Source organism: Nicotiana tabacum, chromosome 2 (assembly GCF_000715075.1).
Source record: "Nicotiana tabacum cultivar K326 chromosome 2, ASM71507v2, whole genome shotgun sequence".
Taxonomy (NCBI): domain Eukaryota; kingdom Viridiplantae; phylum Streptophyta; class Magnoliopsida; order Solanales; family Solanaceae; genus Nicotiana; species Nicotiana tabacum.
The window spans coordinates 21,407,267-21,421,106 of record NC_134081.1 but is presented as its reverse complement, the minus strand read 5'-3'; the positions used below and the strand labels follow the sequence as shown (position 1 = coordinate 21,421,106).

Genomic DNA, 13,840 nt, shown 5'->3' with positions numbered 1-13,840 from the left:
GCCCAAGCGGGGCTCCGGTATTATGACTTCGGATTTGATCCACTAATTAAAGGGTGAGCCTGAAGAAGGAGAAGAGGAACTAGCCTGTGTGCAGGCTAATGTTATGATACAAAAATCCTCGGAATCGGCGGAGGTTGATAAGGGAGCTCTGGCCATAATTCCTGAACAAGGAAACGTTGAGGCCATTCTGTCCCGAGCTGAGATGGTCGAAGGAGAGACCAGGGGCTAGGCTTCTCGTACAATAGAAGATATCTTGAGGGACGCACTTGGGATAGTCGATATTACTGGATCCCTCCAGATTTCGGATGCTATGATATGTGAGGCCAACATGTTGGAAAGTCAATCTTACGAGGGTATTCAGAGGTCGACTGATATCCATGGTTTTTTGGATGGGCTCGAGTCCACTGCCTTGGAGGATATTATCGGGTTTGGTGGATTACCGGTACTGAATAAAGCATCATGGTCGGGGCGCTATCATGTCTTCATCGAGCCCAAAACCGGTGGACCAATTCCCGGCCCCGAGTGTTAATCCCGTCGTAGGCGGAAAATAGTGCCTTCCGTTTCGAAGGATGCCCGAGTTTTCTCTCTCCCCGTGGGGATATCTAGTTACCTTAGATCCTTGGTGAACGAAGAGGATCAAGCCGTGATGAACGCGGTAAGATCCTCTTGCCTTTTCTACAAGGCCCAACATGCTCTGAATCGGGTAACTTTCGAGGGTATCCCTACTGTCTCGTTTATACTTAGAGTTGTAGATAATTCTAACATCTTCTTCCTTGTTTGTAGGTTTCGGTGTTGCGAGGCTTTCCTCCGAATCCAGGAGGAGCATGAGGCTGAGGTTCTGAACCTCGTTGAGAAGAGTGACACATACAAGCTTCTTAGTGAGAAGCTTCAGGCAGATTTGGTAACCACTCGGGATAAACATGCCAAAATTGTTGAGCAGGTATTTTGACTACTTTGTGATAGTGAAGATGAATTAGAGATAACTACTAATGATTCGATTTTGCAGGCCCGGAAGAGGTTCGAACAAATCGGACAACTCCAAACGCAGGTCAATACGATACAGGTTAAGGCGGAAGAATTCAAAAAGAACATGGACATTCTAGCCTCGAAAGAGAAGATCATCCAAGCTCAACTGGAGTCGGCCGAGACCTAGCTCCAAGCTATGAAAGAGAAAGCCTCGGTGCAGGTCGAGAAGATCAAGGAGCTTCAGCGTTGGTTGGATTTGGCCGTTTCTGATAAGGCAAACTTGGCCGATGAACTCGAAGGGGCCAGATCCGAGGTGGCCGTAGCCAGATCTGAGGTGTGCGAGGCCAACAAAAGAGCTGATGCTAAAGTGGCCCAGTTTAGGATCGATCTCGAAGTCAACCAGGTAAAGGCCAAGGGCATGGTCGAACATGCAAAATGGCATTCTCGAAAGTAAGCCCTCGAATGGGTTCAGGCCCAGGGCTTCAATATCATGGTTGAGATCGAAAAGGATAGATTAGAGGAAGCCATGGCCCAGAATCTAGCCTTCCTTAAGGAAGACTCCGAGAGTTCGAGTGAATCCGAAGGCAGAGAAGATTCAGAGGATAGAGATGCAACCCCCGATGAAGACCAAGCCTCTTAGGACTTTGTTTTTCTTTTTTCTTTTTTTTGAGGCCGTTTTTTGGCCATTGTAAATTTAGGCCAATTTGGCCTTTGTAAAAACACTATTGTATATAAATGTAAGGCTTTTCTTACCCTTTAGGCTTTAGTAATTTTCCTTTGCTTTTTTGTATTTACAAAGGTTAAAAATGCCTTAGCATAAAATAAGGTTGTGTTCGAGCGTTCGAACAAACCTTGCCTTTATTTCCTTTCTGGGTTTAGGCATTATTGGGGTCCGATGTTATCAAAGTTTTTTCCCGGAAAACATCTTAAGTCTAAGATTTTGCCGAGGGTAGCGTTTTAGAACTGGTTGTGAAAGAAATGTTTATTATTTATTATTGCTCGCTTTTTGAAGGCCTATTTTTGTTATGGATTTTGGAAGTCTCTGAGCCGTGTTAAATTGGCCGTAGCCTTTTAGTTTGGGAGCTACCCATTGGGCTTGTTTTCCCGTTTTATCTGGGCTTGCCAGAGATAATAGTTCCCGAGCAGGGTGGCAGTGACTTTAGAAATTAGGGAGTTGCCTATTAGGTCTTTTGCTCTCGAGGCCCGATGACTTGGGCTGTTTGAGTGGGATGGTAGTCCCCGAGTGAGGGAGATATCATTCGTATTCTGGTTAAGTATTTCCCTTGGGCTTGTTTATATTCAGAAGTACAAAAATTTAAGTTTTTAAGCATAAGATATTTGTAAGGAACATATTTCTCTTTATTCTCGATTGAAACAGGGTTAGAGCAATCTTTGTAAGGAACATACTACTCTTTATTCTCGATCCAAACAGGGTTCGAGCAATCTATACGAGCACGGTTCGATTTGACTGTTTGACCCTTACAATAAATCCTATCTATCGAGATCTCTTTTTTATGAAGTAGTTTTCTTTCAAGAGTTGATATTCGCATATCCGAGGGTAGCCCTCTCAGTATTCGAGGTTGGTTGTAAAGGAACCTCGGATAATGTCAATATCGAATGGATCTCCGATGCCGATTCATAATTGGGCTTGATACTAAGTTAGCACGATTAATCGTTGCCTCGCTAAAAGCCTCACCGCAAAAATCCATTTGGGACAAAACTCGTTCTGAGGGAAAAAGAGTGCAACACGTGCTTTCAGACCTAAAGATTTTGTGTCGTTCGCTAAAAAATCCATCATCGTTTCTTGTCGACCACCTACATGTGTTAATCTAAAAATAGAAAAGGAATGAAAAAAAAAAGCGTACCTTAGTAGTAGTACCATTTTAGGCGAGATATATTCCAATGGATTGGTAATTGTTCCCCATTCATTGTTCCGAGCTTGTAAGACCATTTTTGGTGATCTCGAGAATTTGGTACGGTCCTTCCTAATTCGGACTCAATTTTTCTTCATTAGAATTTCGGGTGTTGAGGGTGACTTTTCTTAGCACTAAGTCCCCGACATTAAAATATCTAAGATTAGTTCTCTTATTGTAGTATCTCTCGATTCGTTGCTTTCGGGCAGCTAATCGGATGAGGACGGTTTCACGCCTTTCGTCCAATAGGTCTAGGCTCGTATTCAAGGCATCTTTATTTGATTCCTATTGTTGCATATCGGAACCGGATAATCGGCTCTCCGACTTCGACCGGTATTAGAGCATCGCCGCCATAAACTAATGAGAATGTGGTAGCCCTAGTACTAGATTTCGAGGTTGTGCGATGTGCCCCAAGAACTTCGAGTAGAATTTCCTTCCACTTTCCTTCTGCGTCGGTTAACCTCTTCTTAAGATTTTGGATGATGGTTTTGTTAGTTGATTTGGCTTGCTCGTTCCAGCTAGGATGATAAGGTGTTGATAGGATTCTTTTGATCTTATGATCTTCGAGGAATTTGGTCACTTTGTTGCCGATGAATTGTTTCCCGTTATCACACACAATTTCGGATGGCATCCCGAATCGACATATGATGTGATCCCAAATGAAGTCGATGACTTCCTTATCCCTAAATTTCTCGAAAGCCTGCGCTTCAACCCACTTAGAAAAATAGTCAGTCATAAATAAAATAAATTAAGCTTTACCTGGTGCCAATGAAAGGGGGTTGACGATGTCCATTCCCCACTTCATGATTGGCTATGGTGACAAGACCGAATGGAGCAGTTCCCCGAGTTGGTGAATCATTGGTGCATGCGTTTTACATTCGTCACATTTTTGAACAAACTCTTTCGTATCTTTTTCCATGACGATCCAGTAATATCCAGCTCTGGTTACCTTTTGAACCAATGGTTCAACACCTAAGTCATTTCCGCAAGTGCCTTCATGAACTTCCCTTAGAACGTACTCGGTTTCTCCTGTTGTCAGACATATCGCTAATGGACCATTAAAAATTCTTCTAAACAAGGTACCATCTTCGGTCAAAGTGAATCATGATGCCTTCGTGCGTAGGGCCCTAGATTCTTTCGGATTTGAGGGAAGCTTTCCGGTCTTCAAATACTCTATGTACGTATTTCTCCAATCCCAGGTCAAGCTTTTGGAATTTTTTTGGGCGTGACCTTCTTCGACTACTGATCTCATGAGCTGAACGACGACCCCTGAATCAAGCTCGTTGTCCTACTTTGATGACCCTAAGTTTGCGAGGGCATTGACCTCACTATTCTGATCTCGAGGCACATGTTGCAAAGTCCACTCCTTAAATCCGTGCAAAGTTACTTGTAACTTATCTAGGTATCTTTGCATTCGGTCTTCTCTAACTTCGAAGGTTCCGTTAACCTGATTAACTACGAGGAGTGAGTCACATTTGGCCTCGATCACCTCTGCTCCCAAGCCTTTTCCTAGTTCGATACCTGTAATCATGGCCTCATATTCGACCTCATTGTTAGTCAATTTTATAGTTCTAATAGATTGTCTAATCACGTTGCATGTGGGTGGTTTTACTACGATACCGAGACCAGACCCTTTCGCGTTCGAAGAATTATCCGTGAAGAGGGTCTAGATTCCTGAGGACGTACCCGAATTTATCTATAGTTCTCTTTCGACCTCGTTTACTAAGACGGTGTGAAGTCAGCTACGAAGTGTTCGAAAATTTGAGACTTAATTGATGTTCGAGGTCGATATTCGATGTCATACCCGCTAATTTCTATGGCCCATTTGGCCAACCGTCCCGAAAGCTCGGGTTTATGCAAAATATTTTGAAGTGGATAAGTTGTTACAACACATATGGGGTGAAATTGAAAGTATGGTTTTGGTTTCCTAGAGGCGCTTATCAAAGTGAGTGCCAACATTTCTAGGTAGGGATATCTAGTTTTGGCCACACCTAAGGTCTGGCTGACATAATAAATGGGAAATTGCGTACCTCATTCTTCCCAGACTAGGACTCCACTTACCGCTACCTCTGATACTACCAAATATACGTAAATCTGTTCGTCTACCCTTGGTGTGTGAAGTAGCGGCGGGCTCGATAAGTGCCGTTTAACTTTTCCAAGGTGTGTTGGCATTCCGAGGTCCATGTGAAATTATTTTTATTCTTTAGCAACGAGAAATATTGGTGGCCTTTATCAGAGGACTTTGAGATGAATCGCCCTAGGGCGGCCATGCGCCAGGTTAACCTCTGCACGACCTTTACGATGTCTACCATTGTGATGCCATCGATATCTTTGATTTTATCGGGATTAATCTCGATTCCTCAGATAGATACCATGAACCAGAGAAATTTTCCTGACCCGACCCTGAATGCATATTTTTCCGGGTTTAGCTTCATGTTGTACTTCTTTAATATACTGAGAGTTTCCTGCAAGTTCTTTAAATGGTCCTCTGCTTGCAGGGACTTAACTAGCATGTCATCAATGTAAACGTTTATTTGTTCTTCGAACATCCGATTTACTAGCCGTTGATAAGTAGCACCAGCATTTTTAATCCAAATGGAATTACATTGTAGCAGTATGTACCATACTTGGTGATGAACGAGGTCTTTTCTTGATCATCTGGGTTCATTTGTATTTGATTGTACCCGGAATAGGCATCGAAAAAACTGAGGATATCGTGGCCGGTCATGGCATCGATCATGCGATTGATATTGGGCAAAGGAAAAGAATCCTTGGGGCATGCTTTATTTATATCCTTGTAATCCACATACATTCTAAGTTTGTTTCCTTTTTTAGGGACCACTACTACTACGTTTGCTATCGATTCGGAGTATTTTACTTCACGAATGGACCCTATTTTAAGAAGCTTGGTTACCTCGTCTTTGACGAAAGCATGTTTGACCTCGGAGTGGGGTCTTCTTTTTTGCTTCACCGGATGGAACTTCGGGTCCAAGCTTAGTTTGTGGGTGTTGATATCCTGTGGGATCCCCGTCATGTCAAGATGGGACCAAGCGAAACAATCCATGTTAGCTATAATAAATTGAATAAGCTTTTTCCCGAGCTCGGGATTTAACCCCGTGCCCAGGTATACATTTCATTCGGGCAGATGTTCGATTAGTATGATTTGCTCAAGTTCTTCGACCGTTGATTTGGTAGCGTCGGAATCATCGGGGACTATGAAGGATCGAGGGACCCCATAATCAACATCTTCGTTAGACTCTTGCTTCTCTAGTTGGGTCGAGGCCAATGTTTGTGATTGCTATTTGGTCTCCCATTTTCCCTTCGAATTTGAACCTTTTGTATATGAGAGTGATGACATCGAAATCATTTCATCAACAACAAACATTTCCTTTGCTGTGGGTTGCTCCCCGTAGATTATTTTGATTCCTTATGATGTTGGAAATTTTAGAACATGGTGAAGGGTCGAGGGTACTGCTCTTATGTTGTGGATCCGTGGTCTCCCGAACAAGGCGTTATACCTTATGCCGCCCTCTATCACGTGGAACTTCGTTTCTTGGATGGTACCGGCCACATTTACTAGCAAAGTTATCTCGCCCTTTGTAGTTTCACATGCTATGTTGAATCTGTTTAGTACTAGGGTCGCGGGCACAACCTGGTCTTGTAGACCAAGTTACTCTAGGACCCTCGATCGATCGATGTTGGCCAAATTACCTGGATCAATTAGCACATGTTTAACTTTAGTATTATTCATGAGTACAGTTATTACCAGTGCATCGTTATGGGAAAGCATGATTCCTTGTGTGTCCTCGTTGTTTAAGGATAATGTTCATTTCGATATCTAATCCTGAGCCCGAGATCGCTTCTCCCTTGTGATTGACACCTTAGTGCATTTTAACACAGGCCCTTGGGGAGCATCGATCCCCGCAATAATCATATGAATAATGTGTTGCGGTTCTGCTTGCTCGTTTGGTCTATTTAACTATCTATTTTTGAAGTGATACTTGGTCCGATCACTTAAAAACTCCCAAGGGTGCCCTTCATTAAATAACCAAGCTACTTCTTCTCTCAATTACCTACAATCTTCTGTTCTGTGGTTATGGGTGCCATGATACTTGCATACTTGATTGGGATTTCTCTAGCATGGATCGGTCTGTAGATGTCGAGGCCATTTAGTATCTTTGATGCATCCGATAGCCGATACGATGGAGGATGCATCAACATTGAAGTTATACTCTGACAATCGTAGTGCTTCCTTAGGCCCGATATGCCTGTCGAAACCATTCTTTCTCATCAGCCCTCGAGAGCCTTGGCCTCGATCACTTCTCTTTTCACCTCGTACGGGGTTGTGCCCAGGTCCGTTGCCTCTACGATCTCTATTATACGGCTGGTATCGATCCCTATTCAATCTCAGTTCTCGATCGATGTCCCTTTTGGTAACAGATCCAGAAGGAGCCCCCAGCTGGTCGTCTTCGACTCTAATCTTTGATTGATATCGATTATGTATATCGGCCTAGGAAACAACCAGGTACTCAATTAAGTTCTGCTTCAACTGTTGTGAAGCCACCAAGCTTCATTCATTTAGTCCTTGGATGAAAGCTTGAACGGCTCAATCGTCTATGACCGGTGGTTGATCCATTCGTTCCATTTGGAAACGAGATACTAACTCTCTTAGCATCTCGTTCTATTTTTGCTTTACCTTAAAAAGATCCGACTTCCTAGTCTCAACCTTTATGGGTCCGGCGTGTGCTTTTACAAAAGAATCTACAAGTATGGCAAAAGAATCAATAGAGTTAGGTAGTAAATTATGATACCATATCATTGCCCCCTTTGACAGGGTTTCCCCAAATTTCTTTAGTAATACAGATCCGATCTCGTCATCCTTTAAATCATTCCCTTTTAATAGCAGACGTGTAAGAGGTGACATACTCGTTGGGGTCGGTTGTTCCATTATGCTTAGGAATCTCGGGCATGCGGAACTTCTTGGGGATCGGTTTGGGAGATGAGCCCGGGGGGGAGGGCTTTTGTACAAACCTTTTGGAATCCAAACCCTTCAATATCGGTGGTGCCCCCGGGATCTATCAACCCTGGAGTTATAAGTTTCCACTTTGTTGCCGTTTGCTTTGATCCTCTTTTCCCCTAACTCTATCCGCTTTGTGAGTTCCTCGAGCATCTTTATAATTTCGGTGTTAGTCCCCGATTCTTGTTCATTTGACCTTACCACAGCTGGCCCCGTTATGCTGGTGACTTCTTGGGGTGGACTGGGATCAACCATGCTCGGTGCATGGGTTTGGCCCTGCAACTTAGCTATCACCACCTGTTGAGCTTGCAGCATTTCGAAGATCATACGCAGGTTGATCCCATCATCTCCAATATTTTGGGCTTTCGAACTGCAGATCGGGTTCCACCACGGATGATGTTATCGGGACCGGAATGTTGGTTCGCTTTGATGGCCACATGCGAATTAACGCCAATCGGATCCACGACCCGAGTTCCAATGGGGTCAGCGGGTGGCCTTTCATCCCCGGCCGTCATGTTGTTATTCTCAGTTTGATGGCCATATTCGTTGTCAATATGTAGGGGCATTAATTGAGAGTTCGTCATTTTTAGCTTGAAATCAAAGATACTTCCAAGAGCAAATGTAAAATAGTGTGTTTTACAGAGATTTGTATCAGATAGCCACTATTATCCTTATCCCCACGGTGGGCGCCAAACTGTTTACCTGAAAAACGGATAACAATTAAATTTATACACGATTCTAAGGATACGTAGTATAATTTGGAACAAATTGAGAAATTTTATAAATGAATAGCAAAATTAACTGTAAAAGAAATGAATGCAAACCGAATGAATTAATTAGTCTAGACTCTCAAGTTTGATCACCCTCAAACTGAATGGAGAGTAACTGATACAAGAACAAAGTGAATAAAAATCAAAATCAGAAGAAAGGCAGTATATTGTTTTATATTCTATGGATCTGAATCTCAATCAATCCCCGCTTACAAATAATCAGACCCCCTTTTATATAGTAGGGAAGTCCTATTCTTAATATAATTTCTAAATACAGTAAGGAATCCCATGATAGATTAATTAATTCGCCTATCCTTGATATGTACCAATATTTCTACCGAGATTCTTGCCCAATTGCGGATATTCCGGTTTTCTATTTTTTGGCTCGATAAGCTCTCCTCAATTTTGGCCGATCTCGATCTTGATCGGTCTCCAACTTTCTCGATCTCGATCGTGACCAGTCTCGATCTTGCTCGATCTCGATCTTGGCCGATCTCGATCTTGATCGGTCTCTGGATCACGAGCTCGGCGACCTAACTTCGCATTATGGCTCGATTCTACACGAGACCGAACCTTGGTCTATTATGTTCCAATATCTATTTGTCATACGAAGGGAAAACTCGGTTTTGACCGTATACAAACACACTGGATATGAGTGTGGCTTTGCCTCCAAAGGATAATAACTTACCTTTCTGGGAATGTAACTTTGACTTTACCTTCTTAATGAGATCATTATAATAATCTTTTCTCCTCCTTGTGTAAAAGATTGGACACCCTAGGTAAGTGAAAGGGAACTTACCTCTCTAAAAGCCAGTTATCAGATTAACAATATTAAACAATTCTCCTGCCACCTTAGCATGGATGTAATATGAACTTTTTGATTTGTTTATCAACTGGCCAGATGTTTGTTCATATTGTGTGAGGACTTCAACCACTTTACCCAAAGAATATGTATCAGCAGAGGCAAAAATAATTATATCAACAGCATATGCCAAGTGGTTTAAGGGATCAGTCTATTTTGACATACCATACCCTATAAACCTCTTGTATTCAAATATCTTGCTCAATGATCTTGACAATACCTCATCAGATAGAATAAACAAGGTTTGATACAATGGATCCCCTGTTTAACCCCTCTTGTGGACTTAAATAATCCAGAAGCTTGACCATTCATTAGAACTGAATACCAATTGTTAGCCAACAAATTCCAAATCATGTTGATAAAGTGTTCAGCAAATCCCATTTTTCTCAGTACATGAAGAAGGTACTTCCACGAAACCCTATCATAAGACTTGGCCATGTCAAGTTTTATCACAACATTAGCAGGCTTCCCTCTCAATTGTATGCCAGTGATAATTTCCTATGTGAGCAAAATATTTTCAAATATACTCCTTCCCTTCACAAATCCAGATTGGTTAGAAGATATCAAAGTAGGAAGGATGTTTTCCAGCCTATCATGTAACACCCTAAAGATCACTTTATTGATGAAGTTACTTAGACTTATAGGCCTTAAATCTGAAAAAGTTTGTTTTTGAGGTTTCTTAGGCAGCATCACAAGGTTAGTGTGAGTGATTGATTTTGACAATGATATACCTCCATAAAACTCCAGCAGCAGCTTGAAGATGTCCTACCCTACAATGTCCCAACATTGTTGATAAAACAATCCAGTAAAACCATCAGGGCCACTGGCACTATCTCCACTTAATGCAAAATCTGCACCCTTGACTTCTTCGATTGTAGGAAATTTACAAAGCTCCAAGTTTTGATCCATAGTCACCATATTGTTCACATTATTAAGTAATTCAAAGCTTGTAGGATCCCCTTCATGTGTGAAATATTTTTTGAAAATATCTACTACAGCATCAGCCATAAGAACTTGAGACTCCAACCAACCACCATCTCCATTATGGATTCTTTTGAGCTGCAATTTCTGCCTCTTGCCATTCACATGGTTGTGAAAAAAACTTGTGTTCCTATCACCTTCAGCAAACCAGTTCATACTTTCTTTTTGCTTCCAATACTGCTCCCCAATGCTAATATACTTCGTCAATTCATCTTGTGCCTTTTGGAGGACAATCCTATTCTCAATGGTTGGATCGTCTTCAAATAACATCTCCTTCACTCTGACAATATCCTCTCTAATATCTATCTGTTAGAAAATGTCTCCTTATGCGAGCTTACTCCATTGAGATAGGGCAGTTTTCACCCTCTTCAGTTTCTATTTAAACATTAAAAATTATCATCAATGAAGTCTGCCACCCAATTCTGTCTTACCACCTCTTTGAAAGTCTCATGCTTGATCTAGAAGCTAAGGAACTTAAAAGGTTTAACAAACTGCATTTCCTCTTCCCCACAACTCATCAACAATGGGGCATGATCAGAGCATGTCCTAATAAGATGCTCAACTTCAATACTTGGGAAAAGATTCTGAAATGGGAGATTTACAAAGATCCTGTCCAGCCTTTTGAAGATGCATTCAGAATTTGGTTTACCATTCCACCAAGTGAAGGGGATGCCTTTATATCCAAGATCAAACAGTCTACAAGAGTTCACACAAAAGACAAAATCTTCATACTCAGGTAGATATACTGGTAGACCACCTAACTTTTCAGCTTCACTCATTACAAAATTAAAGTCTCCTCCAACTATCCAAGGAAGTTCCATATCACTTGCCAAGTAATACAGGCTATCCTATAATTCAAGTCTTTCTAAGGATAAATATTTAGTATACACAAAAGTCATCATAATGTGTTTGCCAATGTCTTGGTGATACACTCTAGTGGTAACCTATTGTTTAGTGTCTATTAACACCTCCCATTCAATCACAACATCAAACAACAACCAAATTTTACCATTAATATTTGACATAACAGCATCCATACCTAACCTTATTCTGTATCTCTGAATATGTCTACAATTCTGAAATGGTTCCATCAATGCAACAATGAAAAACCCATGTTCTCTTTGCATATTGATCACCCTCTGAAAGGCCTGCTGTGTATTGACAGACATTATGTTCCAAATTAGAGTCTTGATCATCATTTAGTTTGTGAGGCTACCCTTCTAGGCAATATTTTTTAGGTTGAGAGATCTCTTTGTTTTGACCTTGTTTCCTTCCCTTTTTGCCACTCTTATCTCTAGCCCTAGAAGATAAATCAGCTTCCCTTGCTACTGCCTTAAAGTTTCCTGTTGTTGATTCATCATCACATTCTTCTTCAAATTGCTCATGATCATTTATTGTCTATTGAATATCCTTAGGTGTGACATTGTATGTTACAATGTCATGTAACACGTGTATTGGAGACTTCAAAGGAATGTTGAGATGGATTTGCAATGGTTGCCCAGTTCTAGAAGCACAAGCCATGGGACTTAGCTGAATTGCACATGCTTGATGCGGTACCATAGTCTGCTGAGGTTCATCTACATTTGTCTTCTTCATCACAATTTCATTTTAATCTCCAACTCCCATAGATTGCTGCGACATTTTGAATTGCAAATCAAAGATGGATTCCAGACTATGGTTCACTGTAGCTATATGCGCAGAAGTTATTGTTCCATTGGAATCAAGAGGTTTTCCACCAATTGTTTGAATAACTGACATCACTGTATCTTGTAACACCTCTGCATCAACATTACCAATATGTTCCCTAGATAAAATACCCACAGAAACACCTTCAACATTAGATAAAACCTCCCCAGTTTCACTAGGGTTTACTGTTCCATTTCCCTGCATCTTAATAATAGTTGTTGCACTTGTTCCTACAGTCTTTCCTGCTTCTTTTGATGCACCCTGATAAACTCCAGTTGGTACTATAGCTTGTTGTTCATATGAAGCATTATTATCCTTCAACCCTAGTTTTTGAACTAGGGTTTACTGTAGCATCACCCTTAGCTAGATCAGCAAGCTTCACCTGCAAATTCACCCTTTGAGGGGTGACATTATCTGCATTACTAGTTCTCATATGCTCCTCTATTAACTCAAATTCGTCACTCCACAAAGCAGACCCATCATTTGTGGCTCCAGTCGAAATAACTTCCCTAAGATCACTTCCCATCGTTTGAGAGGGAATTTCTTGGAAAGAGTAATTGGTTGTCACATTAATAGCATCTGTAGGAGCACCAAATCTCCTTTGCACCCAACCAACAGTTCTTTCCTTTTTGTATCTCCACCCAGTCCCTATAGCACTAGGATTAGGGTTGATTTCCTTAGCCTCACCATTAGTAATCCCGGTTTCTTTAGGACTTGGACCAAATTTCTTTGAGTTTTCCAACTGCTGCTTCTCATTCTCCTTGTTGGACTCATTTATCTTTTGTTACCTCTCTTTCTCCTTTGAATTCCTATCATCCTTGCCACTTGTAATTTGTAACACTAGTGGATCAATTTCCTCAACCTCAAGTGCATCAAATTTGTTATTTGTTGTAACTACGTCAACCTTGTGCTTCCCCTCACCATTGTCAGCTTCTTGCTCCTTTGCTTCCGTAATTATGTAAACCCAATTATCCATTTGGTACCCGTTCTTTCTCCTTTGCATCCATTCTTGCTTGGCAAGATTTGTGATTGTCTTTCCTAGAACTTTACCACTTGTTAGAACTTTGGTGGTAGCAGCTGTAGTACCAACTACCTCCTTAGCCTTCCCTTGATCTTCACCAGCATCATCAAACTTCCTATGTAATTCGGGGTGAATGACCCAACATTATACTTCATTATGCCTTGTTTCTTGCATGTCTTACTGTATTTTGGTAGATAGTCATATTTAATTTTAATCCACTAGTATTCCTCCGGCCCAAATTCATCTTCATCTTCCACTATCTTGATTCTTTGAGGGAATTTAGCAAGCAAATTCACCTCCACTTTAACTTTTGCACAGCTTGGTCTAGTTCCATTTTGTGACGCTAAATCAACATGAAGTGGATTATCAACAGCTCTAGCTAATGAAAAAATGAACTACTTACCAAAAATGTTAGGTGGTAGCTCAAGAAAACTAATCCACGTGATTGCTATTGGGGTCTCTTCATCTGATTCACAAGGCGACAATGACAGGATCTAAGGGACCCAACGTGAATGGATAAGTATAAAAACTTAAGAACCCCTCTATATGGGTAATAATAGATTCTTCAGGCGATGGGACTACCACGTGCTTTTCACCCCAGTTGCATTCATTTTTCTATTTTGT

The 13,840-nt window shown here is 41.3% G+C and overlaps 1 protein-coding gene across 1 annotated transcript; it reads right to left on the bottom strand.

Annotated features, from left to right (window-relative positions):
• Window positions 1–10,293: 10,293 nt before the first annotated feature.
• On the bottom strand, window positions 10,294–11,678 carry LOC107793013 (uncharacterized). The gene is made up of 3 exons (XM_075225184.1): window positions 11,478–11,678; window positions 10,998–11,357; window positions 10,294–10,815 (listed from the first exon to the last, which is right to left on the bottom strand). The coding sequence occupies exons 1-3, from the start codon at window positions 11,676–11,678 to the stop codon at window positions 10,294–10,296; spliced, it is 1,083 nt and encodes a 360-aa protein (XP_075081285.1).
• Between the last annotated feature and the right edge of the window lie 2,162 nt (window positions 11,679–13,840).

Coding starts and splice junctions, on each gene's coding strand:
- LOC107793013 (XM_075225184.1), bottom strand. CDS start 11,678: ATGTCTGTCAATACACAGCAGGCCTTTCAGAGGGTGATCAATATGCAA. Junction 11,358..11,477: donor ATGTTGTGATTGAATGGGAG/GTGTTAATAGAC, acceptor CTTGAATTATAG/GATAGCCTGTATTACTTGGC. Junction 10,816..10,997: donor GGGAAGAGGAAATGCAGTTT/GTTAAACCTTTT, acceptor ATTTTCTAACAG/ATAGATATTAGAGAGGATAT.